The 20966-nt window shown below is 40.5% G+C and overlaps 1 protein-coding gene across 1 annotated transcript; it reads right to left on the bottom strand.

Moving 5' to 3' along the window:
* Window positions 1-9490: 9490 nt before the first annotated feature.
* LOC103512750 (serine/threonine-protein kinase MRCK alpha-like) lies at window positions 9491-20781 on the bottom strand (the record flags this gene model as incomplete). The annotated part of the gene is made up of 7 exons (XM_008477530.2): window positions 9491-9710; window positions 11541-11663; window positions 12284-12578; window positions 15508-15656; window positions 16219-16299; window positions 16480-16496; window positions 20611-20781. Coding segments are annotated over 7 exons (1052 nt in total), but the record flags the coding sequence as incomplete, so codon positions are not given.
* Between the last annotated feature and the right edge of the window lie 185 nt (window positions 20782-20966).

The following is a 20966-nucleotide window of genomic DNA, read 5'->3' as shown; positions in this document are numbered from 1 at the left end:
TCCGAGAACGAACCTTATCCGTTCAGAATCGAACCCGCGACCTAGCGCTTACAAGGCAAACGCTACCAACCGAGCAAACTAGTCTGGCAATATGGATGGAGGACGGGAGATTTTGTTTAGGGGTAGTAGTTCCCCTAGTTAGGGCTGATTGAGAGGCTGACGAAACACACTGACCCCGTCTGTATACGGGAAAAGGCGAAACACAGGAAAAGGTAAAGAGGAAGGAGGAGGAGAAGAAGAACAAGAAGGAGGAGAAGAAGAAGAAGAAGAAGCAGAAAAAGAAGTCACGTTAATAGTTTCATATACCCGTACATAGCATACACTGAGGGGGGAAAAATGGTGATAGAGTAGATAGAGTGCCACAAGTTTAGGGTGGAAGAATTCTATTATTGGGTTACTTCCCCTGATTTAGGTTGTTGGAATGCTATATTATAGTGTCGAGCTTCCCGATATAGAGTTCAATATTAGAGTGCCGGAACTCAGTCCACCGATTGGGCTGCCGGCGCTCTAGTTTTTTTCTCAGTATAGTTACATATGTATAGATGTATACCCGTACAAAAATGTAGCATGTAGCATATTATGCAGATCCTCAGGTAGGGTGTAACATTGGCTTATGCACTGATTGTTGTCTTATATGCTACTGGTCGTAATATAATGGCATTTTGGCCTTGAATTGCATAATGATAATAAACACCGTGCAAGCTCTATGAGCTATGACTGTCGAGAGTCGAGATTACAGTAGGTATTGATCATAATCATAATGTATGGTGTCAATCATCTAGTGTGGGGTGATAATAGGTAAGGATAAGATAGGTACATAATTATTAAGATACCGTAAATTAAAATGGCTTGCACCTAATAAACTTGGCCTAACTCACTGCCGATGCGGTACGCTTTGTGGTGAGTAGGATCACTTCGGAAGGAAAAGACTAAAAGTGAGCATCACACTTGCACGCGGCGCCGCCGGATAGAGATCCCAGATTTGATTTTCAGAGTCAAAATTTTTTCGACTTTGTGTTTGGAGTTCCGGGTACAAGAGTTAAGGCCAGTTATGATCAATTTTCCATGGCGAAGCACGGGCAACCTGCTAGTTACCTATAAATAGCTCCTAAAATTGACACCGAATCAATTATTGACTTCTAAAATCTTCAAGAAGTCCAACTACCCACAGTACCGGGACACCTGTCAAATCACCAGGTTACCATGCTAATCAAACAAAATCAACGCTCATTTGTACTGTCAATCGTCCACTGCTTAGTACTCCTTGTTTCTTTCACAGATAGGTAAATATGTACCTATGTAGGTAAATAGGTACCTACGTATTTAGTTAAATAGGTACTTATAGGTAGGTAGCTACTTTATCGATAGGTAACGTGTTTTATTTAGTCACTTAAATATTTTACCGATAACATGTTTTAGATACACCACAAAAACCGACTAGTATGAATTGAAATGGACTCAGGGTTGTAGAAAAGCAATTATTAGACATGTGGCTAGTAGGTAACTACAAGTTTTTTTTTTTTTTTTTTTTTTTTTTTTAAAGGTTTGATGGAGTGAACGGTGTTATCGTCCCGAAATTGAAGAGAGGAGGGCAAAATAGGAGAAAGCAATCCGTTCCGGATAAAATCCTCCCTGGCGGGAATCGAACCCGCGGCGTATCGCTTACAAGGCAGACGGGCTACCCAAGGTAACTAGGCTGGCATCTTAATATCCAATGTACCTAATCAATTAGAGAGGAGTTAATATTGTTAGTGGAGATGACAAAATAACCAAAATTTTCGAATGTACCTAACGGATAGCGAGAGGCTGAGGGATTTCGGACGATTTTTTTTTCTTCTGACAATTTGATTTGTTTCTGGGCCCATAGCCATAATGCTTAATAGTCCTATGCAACTGTTTGCAATTTGCAGTAAATAATTTCTCTCTGGAACGGAGGCCGGGTGTACTGTCAAAGTGGCCGATAGACCTGACGCCTGACAGTCATTGAGTGCCTCTTGAGATTGATAGACAGGTGAACAGCCATAGTCATACCTGATTATATCGACACTGGCATTCTCACCTGACAAACAATATTCCTCATTAAATATGAACAAAGGTAGCACTGATTTTGCTCATTAATCATCCCATTTTATCTTGCTTGCAAAAGGAGCTATACCTACCTAGATTCTTTCTAATAAGTACCGACCTACATACCTAGTATGTACGAGTAACTAACCTACTTGAAAACTATGATAAGTCCACAGCAGATTTTCTTTTACTAATACTTGCAAAATATCTATCCATTCCCAATTTTCCCACAGACAATTAAATTAGCTCTACTAACGGTGATACGTTGGCTCTTTTTCTGCATGTGAGGGGTTGTCTGCTCCAAAAATGTGTCCCATTTCTTGAATATTTTTTAAATGTGAAGTTTTAGAATAAATTAAAATGCATCTCACACTTTAATAAAGTTAATTTAAAAAAGGAGAAGAAGAAGAAGAAAACATTGACGTCACAACATGATCTGGAAGTCACACATTATTATTTATTTCATTTCCGATATTCCGATCTTAAGGTGGAGATTTAATAATGGATTCCGATTTGCTAATTGGCAATTAACATGAATGAGGTCGAGAACTCTGAGATAAATACCCACTTACTTCTTCTTCTTCTTCTTCTTCTTCTTCTTCTTCTTCTTCTTCTTCTTCTTCTTCTTCTTCTTCTTATGATAATTATGTAGGTTATGTAGGTATCTTAACATCAAAATTTTCCAATTTATTGAAGAAAGAGGAGTTAATATTATTGTTAGTGGAGATTTCTAATCCGATGAATAAAGAGAAGTTTAATAATATTATTTATTGGTGGAGATGACAAAAGAACCAAAAAATTTAATGTAAGTACCTAATAGATAGCGATAAATTGTTATTACTTTTAGTGGAGATGCCAAAAGAACCAAACTTTCTAGCGTAAAGGATATAATAGAGGAGTTACCTAATATTGGTTGGTGGAAATGACAAAAGAACCAAAATGTTCTTTTGCAATGAATAGAGAGGAGTTAATATTTAGTGGGGATACCTACTTCCCAAAAGAACCAAACTTTCTACCTATTCTAAAATGGTATACGTCAAATCAAATCAAATCATGAATCTTTGTGTTAAAGCAGAGAGAGCTTTCTCACAACTTTGTGGGTATCACAGTATTACAAGTCTTTCCCGCTGTCTCTCAGAAGGTCTGAGCGTGAGTGACCAAACAGACATTCAGACAAAATAAAGGAACTTAGAGCGCCAGCCTAGTTAGGTTCGTTGGTAGTGCGTCTGCCTTGTAAGCGCTAGGCCGCGGGTTCGATTCCCGCCCGGGGCGGATTTTATCCTGATGGGATAATGTTCGATAGGTATTAATTGAAAGTTTTTGTAACCCTTTCAGCTAAGCTGGTGTTGGGTTACAAACATTCAGTTGGGATTGGTGCTTTAGTTAGAAGAAGGACAATATTTAACAGACAATTGAAAATCCGGCCCGAAGGACAAAATGTAATGAGAAAAGGGTTGGATGGCATATCGAAAAAGTTACAGGAGTAGGTGTGTAGGTGACCAAATAAAGTATACCTGTCTTTGAGATAGTTTTCTTCTTCTAAAAAACGAAATAAAAACTTCATTGTTTAAAACCGAGTTGAAATGGGCTTGGTATTTGAGTTCTAAAAAGTAGAGATACGGAATCGGAAAAAAGGGCGAAAGTATCACTTTTTTTTTGAAATGCAGAAAACTGATATTTTTTAAACAAAGAAAACTCGTTCAAAATGCACGTTTCAGTACAGTCGTTTGCTTTCTATCTTCTAATTCTCCATATGAAATTAGATAATTTAATCTAATCTAAATAATTAATTAGGTACTTGTCTCCGAGAGCCTCTTCAGACTTTAGTATCTATAAGTGGTGCTTTATTTAGATTTTAGAATATTTTTTTTTTTTCAAGAGGTTTGACAGAGGGAACTGTAACTGCTATGGTCTTATCGTCCCGAAATCGAAGAGAGAAGGAAGTAAGGATAGGAGAAAGCCAGCCGTTCCGAGAACGAACGTTATCCCATCAGGATAAAATCCGCCCCGGGCGGGAATCGAACCCGCGGCCTAGCGCTTACAAGGCAGACGCACTACCAACTAAGCTAACTAGGCTGGCTATTAAACATGTTTGATAGGACGAACTGTAATGCATTTCAAAGAAAAATTTATACTCTGGTCTACGCCGTTTTATTACTCGCTGAGGCAGGCTCTAATGTTATTCACAGCATTACAACCTCACCAAAAAAATCGTGGCAAATTGACTTGAAGAAGAAAAAAAAAAGAATAAGAAGAGGTTTGACAGAGGGAACTGTAACTGCTAAGGTCTTATCGTCCCGAATTCGAAGAGAGAAGGAAGACAATAGGAAAGCCAGCCATTCCGAGATCGACCATTATCCGTTCAGGAGAAAATCCGCCCTGGCCGGAAATCGAACCCACGTCCTAGCGCTGACAAGGCAGACGCACTACCAACCAAGCTAACTAGGCTGGCTGAAGTGACTTTTGATTTTTGATATAAAACAGCACTCTTCGATCTAGTCCAACTGTTTTAAATCAGGTAACACGAATTAGGCCAGAAATTGCAAAACCACAAATGAATGGGGTATAGTTTACTCTACATCCCTACATAACATAGATCTTTAGGGAGGTCTGATTACTTAAGTTGATTACTGATTATTTAATCTGTCACCACCGGTTAACACACATTGACCCCCAGTTGATTAATTTCAGCTAAACACCGCCAGTTCATATCATGGGACCCCTGTGGTGTTCAATCAACAGCCGATATGAGATCGCTAGACCTTAGAGATGGTTTATGATAATATGCCTCTAACATGGCACTGGAAGTTGCAACCCTGTTACGAAACACAATAGAACCGAGCTACCTACCTGGGTGACATTTTATGACCAAGTCGAAGGTACAGTTAACTGATGTCTTTGGATGGCCGAAATAGAACAAGCTGAAATTGAGGAACAGAAAGCGTGAAAAATATATGGATCCTATAGGACCTAACCTAAACAGAGAGGTTTTTTTTTTTAAAAGAGGTTTGACAGAGGGAACTGTAACTGCTATGGTCTTATCGTCCCGAAATCGATGAGAGAAGGAAGACAGGATTGGAGAAAGCCAGCCGTTCCGAGAACGAACATTATCCCATCAAGATAAAATCCGCCCCGGGCGGGAATCGAACCCGTGGCCTAGCGCTTACAAGGCAGACGCACTACCAACTAAGCTAACTAGGCTGGCAGAGAGGGTTTATTCTCGGAAAAGCTGATTTTCTCCTATCTTGTCCTACTTCGCTTTCAGGTTTCAGGACGACAAGACCTCAGCCGTTGCCTACATGCCCTTTAAAAAAATAGTAATAATAATAATAAAAACGTGTATGGCTACTTGCTTGAAGAGCTTGTTTTGATTTATTGTCCAGTGAACGGCGATATGGCGAGTGTTATCTGTGTAGTAGTGGCGAGTTATCTGTTAATGATTAGATTTTAGCTGCAACTGTAATGGATTATCTCGAAGATTAAGGTAGGTCACACATCGGACACAGTTGTGCAGATTCTGAAGGTTGGAACACAAACCGACCTCGGTGGTGCAGTGGTCAAGAACCCAAAACGGTCGCCTGGTAATCAGGAAGGCGTGGGTTCAATCTCAACAGAGGTACACAATTTTATCCAGTATCCTGAACTTGTTTGAGAATTTGTCCGAAATAATTCGAGTATAGTAAAGTAGCCTATTGTTTGTTTGGCCAACCTCAGTGGTGTAGTGGTTAGCGCGGTGGACTTCGGATCTGGAGGTTGGTGGTTCGAGTCCTAGTCAAGTCATAAAATTTAGCGTACTGCATTAAGCAGGGAACGACATTTGTGACAAGCATTTATGCTCAACACAATTAAAATTCCTATTAACACCGTGTTATACTAAGTACATAAGTACCTATGTCTTATGTTTATGTACATAAATAGAGGATCCCTACCGACTTACTTAATTAAGCAAGGTTCTAATTATTTTTTTTTTTTATATATATATGTGCCATGTTAAGTAACCCATAAAATAAACGAGACCTTGTTTAGACTGCTGGGGTAAAGGGACTTTTTAGTCTCATTCGAGCAGGATAAACAAGGTATATTCTATTCTATTCTGTACATAATGTGTTAAAAAGTTAGAATTTTCAAGGGTATACACAACACTTGGTAAAACAAAGCAACAAAATAAGTGGAGACAATCTGTGGCAAGAAAAATAATGAAAAAATAAGAGCACTGTTGCTCCAGTACGTGTGTTTGACATTCAGAAGGTCCCGGGTTCGATTCCCAGAGTCAACAAAGATTTGCACTCCTGCTCGAATGATACTAAGAAGTCCATTTATTCCAGTAGTCTAAACAATATCTTGTGTTAATAGAACTCGGGTTATATGCAAGGAAAGAAAGGCCAAAATAATATGCAAATAGGTATGTACCAAAATTAGTCCACAATGCACCAAAGTTTCAAAATATGCAATTCAATAAAATCCGGGCTCTACTTGTGTATTTTATGGGCCTTTTTCTGGACAAAATTTGAACCACCATTTTCGTGTTCCCGGTAAAAAGACCTTTAATTTGATATATAGGTCGACCAGGTTTGGGTAAGTCCTTCTATGGGGACAGACAGACTGACAGACAGACACCGAAGCGAATACAATAGTCCGTCCACTATACCTTTTTTTATTACTATCGTAATAATAAAGGAAGGACGGGCTAAAAAGTTATAATGGAAGTAGGTAGGTACCTAGGTACAGGACCCTATAGCGAAACGCCTGATAATTATAGGCACCCAACACTTACCTACCTTGTGCAGTGGGTATGTCCACTTGCCTGTAAGGTAAAGGTAGGCATAATGTGTTAAAAAGTTAGAATTTTCAAGGGTATACACAACACTTGGTAAAACAAATTAAAATCAATAGGTAGGGGAATATTGACATAATATGTCTTATGTACATATATCATATATAGAGGTACACTTACACAGGTGATAATATTATAGGTACTCTGTATTGTAAACCTAATTACCTACCTCTCTATGTATGTATAACATATTGATCTGCACTAGAATAAATAGGTAATGGCTTAATTACCTTACGTGAAAAGAAGAGAAGAGACAAAGTAGAATGGATTTAAAACCATGACCACAGACCACTGGAATGTCATCAATTATTACCATTCATCACAAGTTAGGTACTATCATCATGTTATCAATCATCAATTCATCACCATTCATCAAGTTAGGTACGCCAGTCCATAGTTAGGAGGGTATAGTCTGCTTGGGAAGAGCTAGAAAGCTAGATTGTGGGATCGATTTTCGCCCGGGGTGAACTTTGAACAGATGAGGTTCGTTCTCAGAACGGACGGCTTTTTTTCAAGAGGTTTGATCGAGGAAACTATAACTGCTTAAATCTTATCGTCCCGAAATCGAAGAGAGAAAAGGAAGACAGGATAGGAGAAAGCCAGCCGTTCCGAGAACGAACATTATCCCATCAGGATAAAATCCGCCCCGGGCGGGAAGACAGGATAGGGTTCCGAGGACGAACATTATCCCATCAGGATAAAATCCGCCCGGGCGGGAATCGATCCGCGGCCTAGCGCTTACAAGGAAGGCTTTCTCTTATCCTGTCTTCCTTCTCTCTTGGATTTGGTGACTATAATACCTCCGTCGATGTTACAGCTGGTTACATCTGTTACAATAACAACTAAACTGGTGAATGAATACTTAGTTACTTACCCAACTGGTAGGCAGGATTCTGTTCTAAGTCTGATATCATAAGTGCATACCTAGGTACTCAACTTTGATTTAAAATTCTTCAAGTTCGAGTTTCTGACCTTGGGATTCTGAAGAATTGTGGAAATGAAGCAAAGTGGAATTTTAAATGTCGATCATCAGGAAATTAAAACATCTTAATCGAAATTGTCTTGATAAGAATATTCGATTTTATTTTTATCTGATTTTAATTTATGGGAAGTAAAAATGATTAAGATGAGAAGCAAACCCAGAACTCCCAGCGACTAGCTTGGAAGGTAACACGTCTGCCTTGTAAGCGCTAGGTCGCGGGCTCCACCCGGGGTTGATTTTATGCTGAACGGATAAGTTCGTTCTCGGAACGGCTGGCTTTCTTCTATCCTGTCTTCCTTCTCTCTTCGCTGTCGGGACGATAAGACCCTCTATCATACCTCTTAGAAGAGCAAACTGTCTAGACAAGTCTGTCGTCTAGAATTCTATCGTACGTTGAATAAACATAAATAAGGACCTATAGCCTATACCTAATACTTACGCCCATGAAAAGAGCCTGTGCCTATTATTAAATATGTTTATATTAGACATCCTTGAAAAAGTCCACGGAGATGGACGAAACTCGAGTCGGATAAAATCAAAATTAGAACGTGTATTAAGGAGCGCGGTAGCGCTCCGCCCCGCCAAGTCAAAAAAGTTTGACCGCTCCATTGTATCATATAAAGGTAATAAGTTTTGTAGCTACCTATTTCATAACTTTATAGCCTATGCCTATGCCTGATTGATGACCGCGTGTAATTGCCCCGGGCAGAATCAACAGAGCTACAGATGAGATGAATGGGCAAAACCATCTGATTGCCCAGCTTCAAGGTCATTGGTACTAGAATCCTCATGATTAAACTAACTGAGTGAGTTTTAAAGCTGTGGCCAAACATAGTCGACTGGCCGTCGATCGACGAGATAAATCTATTTTGTCGAGGCAGTGTGGACGGTTCTGTCGACATCGATCGACGCGACAGACGGTCGACTATGTGTGGACACACCTTTTGACACAGCCAGCCTAGTTAGCTTGGAAGGTAGAGCGCCTGTATTTTTTAAGTGCTCGGTTGCCACCTGGAGCGAATTTTATCCTAACCATATGAGGTTCGTTCTCGGAACGGATGGTTTTCTCCTATCCTGTCCTCCTCTCTTCGACTTGGGAAAGATAAAATCTCCGTTGTCACAGTTCCCTCTGTCAAAAAACCCTTGGAAAAAAGCTCTAAGTTCCTTTTTTTTTAAGAGGTTTGACAGAGGGAACTGTAACTGCTATGGTCTTATCGTCCCGAAATCGAAGAGAGAAGGAAGACAGGTTTTAAAGTTACTTTTTCGGAGTTTTGACCTCAGATTTGGATTTTTCACATTTTTTTACGTAGGAATCGACCTTTTATTAATAATATTTTCCCAATTGCAACTCCTCCATTTATGATGATGAAAAAAGACTACTAAGACCAGTCTAACTAGCTCTAAGGGTAGCCTGCCTTGTAAGCGCTAGGTTCGATTCCCGCCCGGGGCGAACTTTATTGTAAAATTTCTAAACACATCAGATTCGTTTTCGGAACGGCTTATTGGGGATGACTGTCTTCTTTCTCCTTCGATTTAGGGATGATAAGATCTCCGCTGTTACAGTTCCCTCTAGCAAACCTCTTGAAAAAAAAAGGGAAAAGTGTCTGACACTTACCAGCCCTGAGTGAACGTGAATCCTACGAAGGGTAAATGCAGTGCGGACAGGGCAGGGCTGGCTGCAGCTGGAGGCAACGCATCCGAAGCCCGAACTCCGGCCTCGTCCACATCAAAATGAGATGTATCGGTAGGCGATGATACTTCCGGTATGTATGGGGCGTTCGAGTCCCGGATACTATCCCACGCGATACCTTGGAACCATGGGTGATTCTGAAACGAACAGAAGGGAGGGAGATTTTTTTTTTAAAGAGGTTTGACAGAGGGAACTGTAACTGCTATGGTCTTATCGTCCCGAAATCGAAGAGAGAAGGAAGACAGAGGGAACTGTAACTGCTTAGTGCTTATCGTCCCAAAGTCGAAGAGAAAGGTAGGACAGAATAGGAGAAAGCCAGCCGTTCGGAGAACGAACCTTGTCTCTTTAGGATATAGATTGCCCCGTACGGGAATTCAACCCACTAGTCCCACTACCTTTCAGGCAAGGTATGAGCGCAAATCAATCCTTCAAGCTTTTTTTTAAGAGGTTTGACAGAGGGAACTGTAACTGCTATGGTCTTATCGTCCCGAAATCGAAGAGAGAAGGAAGACAGGATAGGAAAAAGCCAGCCGTTCCGAGAACGAACATTATCCCATCAGGATAAAATCCGCCCCGGGCGGAAATCGAACCCGCGCATACAAGGCAGACGCACTACCAACTAAGCTAACCAGGCTGGCAAGTAGATAATTTGATTAGTTAGTTTGCTTTCTATTTGAATAGATAGCCAAGGACCTAGTACATAGAAAACAACCCAGGTTCTCGTTTCTCCACAATTTCCACCTCTGAATACGTAAATAACACCTCCAAATTCTTGGCCAGCACCTGAGAGCTTGTGTCTAACTGATGAGTTCCAATAAGAACGAAACGCGTCTTAGGCTGCTCTCAGGTGTTGGCTAAAGGCGGAATGCACACTAGAGAAAAGTGTTTCATGAAACCCAGTCGTGTGCACTGCCCTGTTGTGGGAGAAATAATGATAGTGGTTATTTACACGAAGAAAAGTAGTATATTGTACATATTATAATCACTATAAATCATTTAAATCCTAAATCCAAAATAGGTTCTCTAGGGGGATTTTAAACAGTGAAGATGTCAGCCTGAAATTTCCCTTTCCAAAGAATTAGCAAAAGGTTGAGTGCGAAGGGAATCCACTCGTAAAATCCTAGTCTAAAGCAATCACCCTAGGGCTGATTGACAGGCTAACGAAAAGCGCCGACCACATCTGGAAATGGGAAAAGGCGAAGATTTAGGGCCGAATTTTAAACTCGGATTATCATTTAATCCTGGTCAGGATTAGGTTCTAGGAGAGCTATTCTATGTGGGAAAGTAATGTTGGACAATTAGTTTGACTAACTAAGACAGGAACTGAAAGTAGTTTTAAAAAAAAATCTTAAAACCTCTCCGAACACTCTAAGCCTAACCGCCCCTAAAAGGTAATCCGGTTTTAAAATTCGACCCTTATACTGCTCGCATAAGACTGAAAAGTCGCTTGACTTCAACAGAACGCTCAGCCAGAACATCTGACAGATCTCGGTCGGAAGCTTTTTCCGTAACACACGTTTCGACTGTCTGACTAGGTCTGAGCGTGAGTGGGTGACATTAAACCAACGAGACAGGTTATCCTAAATTTTACTCCACTCTCTATTTCGATTTGTAAACGTAAATGCAGTTTGTGTTATTATATCACAACTTTGGTGCTCACTGCAGCATTGTAGGATTTTTCCCAATATCTCAATAATCTTAACATCCAATGTTTACCTACCATGCTGGCACCGGTCGCTATGCGCATTTACATGTCATAGCTACTCATTTTCCTCACGAGGCTGAGTGGGCCCCGCAACATCCAGTCACGGAGTCAATCATTTGCTTGATACAAATTTCTTGACCCCGCCGGGAATCGAACCCGGGTCTCCCGCGTGCAAGGCGAGTGCAGTGACCACTACGCCATGGGAGCTGACCTCTATTTCGATTTCACTTGGACAATTTTCCGAGAATAACTCAATACTTACTTTGAAATCCGCGATTCCATTCTGCCCCAGCCGAGTATCCGAGCTACATATGAGCCTCCTCATTAAATCTTTGGCATCGTCTGAAATCTCATAGCCAACATCTGACGGCAGATCGAAACTATTCTGAAGGGATCAAATGGAAGACAAGACATGGGTGAGTTTATAGAAATAATGAGCTCTCCTTTATCATTTACATATTGAGGAAAGTAATTTTCAAAATATCGGTGTTTCTGTTCCAATACTTCCCATATTCTGCCTTGTAAGCGCTAGGCCGCGGATTCGATTCCCGCCCGGGGCGGATTTTATTCTGCTGGGATAATGTTCGTTCTCGGAACGGCTGGCTTTCTCCTATCCTGTCTTCCTTCTCTCTTCTATTTCGGGACGATAAGACCATAGCAGTTACTTACAGCTAGCTCCCTCTGTCAAACCTCTTAAAAAAAAAAAACTTCCCATATAAGTAATTTTGTGCCACTGTGCCAGACTAGTTAGCTAGAAGGGTAGCGCATCTGCCTTGTAAGCGCTAGGCCGCGGGTTCGATTTCGCCAGGGGTTGATTTTATCCTAAACTTATAAGGTTCGTACTCGGAACGATTGACTTTTTCCTATCCAATCTTTCTTCTCTTCGCTTTCGAGACAACAAGAGCTTTGGAGTTACAATTCTCCCTATAAAACCCAACACCAGAGGATATCAAATTTGGTACATTAATTTTTGGACAGTCGTCAATTATTATCTTTTCCCCTTACCTGATGGTTCATAATCTTCCCGTATGTCTCCACCAGGGACTCTGCATAGAATGGTGTCTCCCCATACAACATCTCGTACATACACACCCCCAGGGACCACCAATCGCACTCGGGTCCGTATCTCCCCCGCCCCTCTTCCATAGCGGTAAGTATCTCAGGGGAAATGTAGTCCGGGGTGCCCACGGCTACATTCGACTGAACAGTACCGTCGCCTCCCAGACGGAGACAGGAGCCGAAATCCGCCAGACGAATATGCCCGTTGGCATCCAGCAGGACGTTGTCTGGCTTGATGTCCCTGCACAGATGGAAAGCAAAATGGTTAGGGCTAAAAAAAAAAAAAAAAAAAAAAAAAAAACAGACTTATTTTGTCAAGCCGTTCCGAGAACAAACCTTATCTGTTTAGGATAAATTGAGGAGCTGGGTGCAAAAAGGGAAATATGCAGGATTTTTTGCCCTTTTTGCCTAAAACGGTTTTTTGAATAGAACGTGGTGCGCTCTCTATCTTCCAGCGTTTGAACTGCAGTGATAACTTTTTTTTTCGATGAGTTACAGCGTTTTTTGTAAACATATTTTTCAAGGATTTTGATGAAAAATTGAAAACTTTAAAGTTAAATATCTCAGTTTGAGGATTTTCATTTATTGCCCTTTTTGCACCCAGCTCCTCAATTTCGTCCGTAAAAGTACGAATGACCCTGCTCGTTTAATAATTAGGTAGGTAATTTAATTAATTGGTCATCTTGTGCTCCTGTTTCCATTTCACATGGCAATTAAAAAATTATGTATAATATTAAAGAGTAGATAGGTGGTGTAGGTACCTACATACATTGAATAATTACCAGCTCCCTAAGTAGGTAGGTACCTATACTTTGTAATAAAGTCATTATTTATACCTACCATTACGTTTTAGTACCTACGAGTACCTACTTCCAGTCTACAGTATAGGTAACGAGGTATCTATATACGTAATTACGCATAGGTAATTAAGTATCTATGAATTAATTAGGCTCAGAAACTGCTGAACCATTAAAGGTGGACAAAAAGCTTTCCTATACTTTGTAATAAAGTCATTATATCTACCATTATGTTTTAGTACCTACGAGTACCTACTTCCAGTCTACAGTATAGGTAACGAGGTATCTATACGTAATTACGTATAGGTAATTAAGTATCTATGAATTAATTAGGCTCAAAAACTGCTGAACCACCACCGAGGCAGGTGGTGTAGTGGTCAAGACGCTCGCCTGGTAAACAGGAGGGCGTGGGTTCAATCCCAGCCGAGGTACGGAATTTTATCCTCAATATAATTTGAGAATTTGATCACATTTGATAGAGGGAACTGTAACTACGGAGATATCAAGAGGTTTGATAGAGGGAACTGTAACGTAGAAGGTATACTCGCCTGTAATTATTACGGAAGTTAGCGCCCTAAGATGGAAAACAGTATAGCAACCTCCGATACCACATACAAAAAGCGGTCGAAACCCGCCAAAAAGCGGTCAAAATACCGCCAACCGCAGCACTTATTTTAACCAAACTTTTTGTGTAGCATCCTTGTCACATTTGTGAACTACATACCAAATTTCAAGTCTCTAGCTCTTACCGTTCTCGAGATATTTTGTTTACAGACAGACACACACACACACACGGACAGACCCGATTACATTACTTTCCTTTCTATAGGATAAGGAAAGTAAAAAGGACAAAGAATTAATGATTTAATGGATTTTGATAAATGAGTAACGTTCTGTCTTATTGAATAAATCGTATGGTCCCATCGATCAAACAATAAAATAGGTAGCCCAATTTCGCTCGGTACACACAGAACAGAATTTCACAGTAGGTACAGATTTGCCCCGTACGGTCCGATTAACGATAAAATAGTTCAATTTCGCCCTTAACACAGTACCTACACACAGTACATATGATGTATGTTCCCATATTATGTTGTATGTTCCCAGTACAATTTTGCACAGTCACGTCCACACGAACGAATTATCATACCGCCTGATCGCAACTGTCTAGTGGTCAAGACGCTCGCCTGGTAAACAGGGGGGCGTGGGTTCGATCTTAGCTGAGCCAAGAATTTTACCCTTACTTATTTGAGAATTTGACCACATAGTGATGGAGCTCTAAAGGTTAGGTGGTAGAGAACACCTCCCTGGTTAATCTCGCCTAGTGGTTACCTTCCCCTCAGTAAGGGGGGGACAAGAATCCGTAAGGTGGATTATAGGGCCCCGTCTGGGCCCCTAATACGGGCCTGTCCATTATGCGTTTATGAGTGAGTCACACCAGAAAGTAGTAGCAATATTAAACTGTTGAGACAAAAGGACTACATGTCCTAATTCGACAGTCTAAATAAAGCACTAATACTAACCCACTGAAACATTTTCGTCGACCCTGAGATTCGAACCCTCGACCTTCTGATGAGCAAGAGTTCTCAAACGGAACTTTACGCCTGGGTTTGACTACTGAGTAGGAGAGAGATCCTGGTGAGTTAACCCACTGCTCAGGTGCTGGACCTAGTGATGGGTCGTGGGTAAATACCCAATGGGTGGGTAAATAAAAATTGGGTATTTACCCGGGTATTTATCCACCCCCAGGGTGGGTAATACCCGGGTATTTTTTTTTTTTTTTTTTAAAAAGAAGAAAAATAAAACAAAAAACATCGTCACCCGGGAACAATTCGACTGAGGCGCTTCTTGAAAATATCCGGGTATTTATAAAAATTGGGTATTTACCCCAAAAATAAGTACCCGGGTATTTACCCATCACTAGCTGGACCCCAAGAAACGCTAGACCAAAATTTATTTTGCTACAACAGCAGCAGTAGGCTTTCTGTACAGTGGAGGCGTAGTCGCCTCCACTGTGAGATGTCGGTATCTTATTTATTTATTATGAGTCTGGTTGCTCCTCTCTTGTGAGAGGGTATGCAATTTTATCACTGCGACCTTTTTAGATCTATTGTGACCAGTGTTTTTTCCCCTGTCTACCTAAGCTGGTCCTTGTGATAAGTCCGGTTATGGCAGATATGGGGTTTCAATTTCCTAGTTTACTCCGGCCAGAAGTCAGTCCCCTTGATGAGAAGGGTTAGATTCTGGACCTTTGTGGCTAGGTATCTTAGGTATTCGCTTCAGTGCGGTATCTCCGTTTCAAAAGAGGTAAATCCAGGTCATCATAGGTGGGTATATTTTCAGCTTGAAATGTGCGAGAGGTAATAAACGTACCGATGTACATAGTGCAAGTCATGTATGGAGGCAATAGCCAGGACCATCTCAGCAATGTAGAACTTGGCCATGTCTTCAGGTAATCGGTCCTCAAACTTGCTCAACAACGTCAGCAGATCTCCTCCGCAATAGTAGTCCATGACGAGATACTGGAATAAACAAACCAGAAAACAGAACAAATGAGGAATGTGGCGATATATCGAAAACCAATATTATAAATCGATATATTTATTTTCAATTGATATAGGTAATAAGTTTTGCTGGGCGACGTCTGTCTGGCTGGGGGAAGTTAAACAGGGAGTAGACCAGCTTAGTTTGGCTGGGGGACTTTAAACAGGGAGTATACCAGCCTGAATTTCCCTTGCTAAAGAAATAGCAAAGGTTGAGTGCGAAGGACATCCCACTCGTAAAATTCTTGTAGCCAAAACCAAATGTCATCCCAAAGCAATCACCCTAGCTAGGGCTGACTGAGAGGCTGACGAAAAACGCCAACCGCGTCTGTACACGGGAAAAGGCGAAGAAGATGGGTAATAATTAATATTGTGCTTATTTATACTGCTGCTGTCCTGAAATAAAACCACAGACGTTAAATTATGAGACTGCTCGGAGACTGTCTCCAAGAACCCTCAAAGGTTAATAAATACTCCAATTTAATATGATATTGTAGACCCCAGGGTAAGTTTAACATGATATCGTAGGTAGACCACTCACCAGGTTGGAATCGTCTTGAAACGCATAGTGCAGATTGGTGATCCATCTTCTATCTCCATACACCAGAACATCTCTCTCTTCCTGTAATAAATTAGGAGAAATAAAATAAATCTATATAAATAAAATTGTAATATGGTCGGAAACATCCACGATGAAAATTAAGTCGAACACTTCTAGTAAAAAAATCTGGTGTGAACATCACACGACTTTCTATTACATTTGCGGAATACGTATTTGAAGTCCCGAGCCTGAGCCGCCTACGGCGGCTCTGATACCCCCTGTAAATGGAGGAGTACACAGAGTGTCAGCAAGGGTAACAATGCTAATAGTGTCTTTACGTTCAATTTATTTTTGGCTCCACTTCGCCCTGGTGTAAATATTTGACCTTCAACCACGTACCTACATCTCTCCATGAACAATAAATTTAGTTCGCAAAGTAACGAGAAATGTCGTTGAGATATTTAGATTTTTCTTCCCAATGTCATCAACCGACACTTTGCCCTATAACCTACCGACCTACGTACTGTGTTTCTAGTAGGTACAACCTCTACGTAGCATACGCAATTACACATACATACCTACCTACATCAGCCTACGTAGCGTAGGTAAAAAAAAAAAAAAAAAAAAAAAAAAAAAAAGGGGGCTATACCACCTTTTCCAATTTTCCCATTTAAACCTGTGGTACACACATACATCCGTACATCCGTACATACGTACATATAATATGGAACTCTATATCGGGAAACGCGAAACTATAATGTACTAACAACCTAAATCAGGGGAAGTAGCCCAATAATAGAGTTCTTCCAGGAAAAGCCAGAGCCAGCGGCACACGATTGAACATAATATAAAATATGGTCACCCATTCGGATACCAACCATGCTTAACTTCGGTGATCTATGCTCAATGCTTAAATTCTGTGTTCGAATAGCTCGTAGAATGAAACAATCTTAAGACAATTCGGAAAGATACAATCTTCAAACACATTGCAGTCAAATAATTTTTGGCACTCATTATGAAAAACAGAGGCATGGTCCGCATAATATGTCAATGTTTACCATCAAACTAACCGGGGAAAAACCGCCGTGGAAAATATATTTTATTTATTTTTCACACATATTATATGAAATATACATATTTTACATGAATTTTTCAAAATACGCACCAACAAAAGTGTTGCCGAAAATCCGAAAAATACATGAATATACATATGTACCTAGACAGAATACATACATATGTACCTAATTTTCAAGACCCAGGTGTAGATGAGTTGCGATTGTATTTTATGGATTCAATATTTTCGAAGCTTATCCCAAACCGCGTTTGCTTTATTTGACCCTTGGATTGATCCTCTGAGATCTTAGAAACTATATATAATATTTATCAACAAAAAATCATTTAAAAAATCTGGAATATAGAAGAAGTATCACACATAGTCTACCACCCCTTAGGCTTTAGGTGCACGCCCCAGAGGTATTTATATTTGAAGCATAGCACATTGCAAGCATGCCAATACTTCTGCACGCACTGCACATGCATTGCATACTGACATGTACTGCATACAGAGTTGCAACTCAAGTGAGAAGCTATTTGCATCTACTGATGTCATAGGAGAAGAAATAGGATGATCGAATAATAATTAGATAAGTATTTCTCATCTTCCATGCTGGTTATAGTTTATAGCGGAACTATATCGTCATTACGTCATTACTTTTTAACATCTAAATTCTAAATAAATGGTTGAGACCACAATTCCAGTTTAAACTTGGTTTAATTACTCTTAATTTAGCAACTTAAAAAAAAAAAAAAAAAAAAAAAAAGAGGATTGCAAGGGGAAACTTAAATTCTTTTGGTTTTATCCCCCCAAAAACATGTTGTTTGAAATTGGCTACAATTAAGCAATGGTTTCTTGAACACATAATAAATTGAGCTAGATGATGATCTACAAATACTTTGATTTTTTTTTTTTTTTTTTTTTTTTTTTTAAGAGGTTTGACAGAGGGAACTGTAACTCTAGGGTCTTATCGTCCCGAAATCGGAGAGAGAAGGAAGACAGGATAGGAGAAAGCCAGCCGTTCCGAGAACGAACATTATCCCATCAGGATAAAATCCGCCCCGGGCGGGAATCGAACCCGCGGCCGAGCGCTTACAAGGCAGACGCACTACCAACTAAGCTAACCAGGCTGGCAATTTGGCAACTTTAATAGGAAGCTTTAAACAAAAATTTTAACAAGTTAGTCGTGTCTCTAGCAGCAATCTGATTGGTTAAATGACAGTGGACTTTGGCTATCTTAGCCAGCCTAGTTAGCTCGGAAGGTAGCGCGCCCGTCTTATAAGTGCTAAATTGCAGGTTCGATTTCCGTCCGGAGCGGACTTTAACAGATAAGGTTTGCTGTCGAAACGACTGGCTTATTCAGGATAAAATTCCATGACTGGGCTAAGGTGGAACCCTCGTCCTCCAGTTTACCAGACGAGCGTCTTGACCCATTGCCGTTCTTTATTCCGTCTTTGTATTATGCATCAAAATGGTACTCATATATTATTTTACATGTACGTAGAAATAAGTATAGGGTGTACAAAAATCTCTCGATGCGAACTTTATCACGGATAACCTTCGTTCTCGAAACGGCTGGCTTTCTCACCTATTCTGTCCTGCTCGCTTCGCTTTCGGGACGATATACCTCCTTTGTTACAGTTCCTTATCAAACCTAACAAACCTGCCTCGGTGGTGTAGTGGTCAAGGCGCTCGCCTGGTAAACAGGAGGGCGTGGGTTCAATCCCAGCCGAGGTATGGAATTTTATCCTCATATAATTTGAGAATTTGACCACAATAATAGTAGTAGCCTACTGCTGGAGTAAAGGGACTTTTCAGTCCTATGCGAACAGTATAAATAAGCACTATTATTATTATTATATCCGGATGGGTGACCATTTGCCATCTGGGCAATCGCTGGCTTTCCCAGCTCCACTCAGGCTGGGCGTCCCTTAGCAGTTACAACTGTAACTTTCCCTCTATCACACCTCGTGTTATCTCATTTGGTAGGTACGTTAATTTTTGGACACCCCGCATGCAAGACCGCATGATCCTCCATTTGTGTCACCCTGTATGCAAGACCGCATGATCCTCCATTTGTGTGTTATTTTCGTTTTCCACCACAGTGTGCGTCATACGTCACATTGCAATATTGTACAATGACACGATGACTTTGCTGCTTGAGATTCCATATCTTTACTCCTCTCATCGTGAAACCGGGGGGGGGGGAGAAAGAATCGGTAGCGGAGGACGAGGGGAAGAAGAAAGAAAGGAAGGGTGAGAAGGAAGAAGAAAGAGGGAGGGGGAGAGTGAGAGAGGCAGGTAGGGAGAGAATGAAATAGGAAGAAACAGAGAGAGAGATAATGAAGAAAGAGGAAGCGCGCACGCGAGAGAGAGAGAGAGGGGGAGAGAGAGAGGGAAAAAAGAAAGGTACAAAGAGAAAGGGGAAAGAGGGAAAAAGAAAAAAGTTCAGAGGGTGGTTATGCTTGTGTCCGTTTCCATTCTACATTTCACCATTCAATCCAAGGCCCCCAAGTATAACAAGACCAACCCAAGAGTACAAAGAAAAAGCCATTAATAACAAAGCACACGAGTATGTGGTAAACAAATTGAACAAAACAAACATAAAAAAAAAATCTGCCTCAGACGCGAGACGTACGGATTTTCAAGAAAATGTTCAAATGTGTTACTGTAACCTGTAACTCGTGTTCTAATGGCCATTCATTTTATCAAACACAAAAGTAATACGCGGACTAAATTACCTATTTTTTTTTTTCTTCTTCTTCTTCTTCTTCCCCCTGATAATCTCAAGTTAAGAGTCAAAGCGGAGGTCTTATCGTCCCGAAAGCGAAGAGAGAAGGAAGACAGGATAGGAGAAAGCCAGCTGATCCGAAAACGAATCTTATCTGTTCAGGATAAAGTTTGCCCCGGTCAGGAATTGAACCCACGACCCAGCGCTTTACAAGGCAGACGTGCTACCCTAGAAGCTAACTGAACTGTCAGTCGGAGGCTCTCTTTTCTATCTGTCTGTATTTATGTTTGTTACTCTGAGAGATCTGTTTTTCGTCCCCTTTTCCACAAGAAAACAAATCGACCGATTTTGATGATTTTTTTTTATTTTATTATTATTATTATTATTATTTTTTTTTTTTTTTTTTGTGGTTATTAAAAGGAGTACTGAGGGTGACATAGGCTACTTAAATTTGTCATATTCCATCATCCTGATTCAAAATGGCAGCGCTTCAAAGTCATGTTTCATGTTTCTTACTCAGCGGGATCATACTAAGGACGCGTCAACCACGAGTAAATAAATAAAATGAGGTTTAGTGAAAGAAAAAATTAATTTTCCTCAAACTTACCAAACTCGATGAAATCAGACACGGTCTTCTCTCGTCTCAGCGAGGAGTTACAACACTCATCGTACAGGACCAGCAAGATGTCCAGCAGTGTCTCGATGCTGAACACGCGGCCCTTGCCCTGTATAGGGCCCCCCAGGAACAGGGCCTCCAGCTCCCGGAGCCTCTCATCTCCTGGAATAAAAATCGGGATAAATCTGTAGAAGTAAAAAACTGGACACTTATTTTCTCTCACTCAAAAATAATAATAATAAAATAATAATAATAAAATAAAAAAATATAAAAAAACTCAACACGTAAGTATTTTCTCTCACACACCACACTCTAATAAATCTAAAAAAAAAAAAAAAAAAAAAATC

The sequence above is a fragment of the Diaphorina citri genome, unplaced genomic scaffold, assembly GCF_000475195.1.
Source record: "Diaphorina citri unplaced genomic scaffold, Diaci psyllid genome assembly version 1.1 scaffold880, whole genome shotgun sequence".
Taxonomy (NCBI): Eukaryota; Metazoa; Arthropoda; class Insecta; order Hemiptera; family Psyllidae; genus Diaphorina; species Diaphorina citri.
The sequence above is the reverse complement of the archived record's forward strand: the minus strand, read 5'-3'. Positions and strand labels throughout refer to the sequence as shown.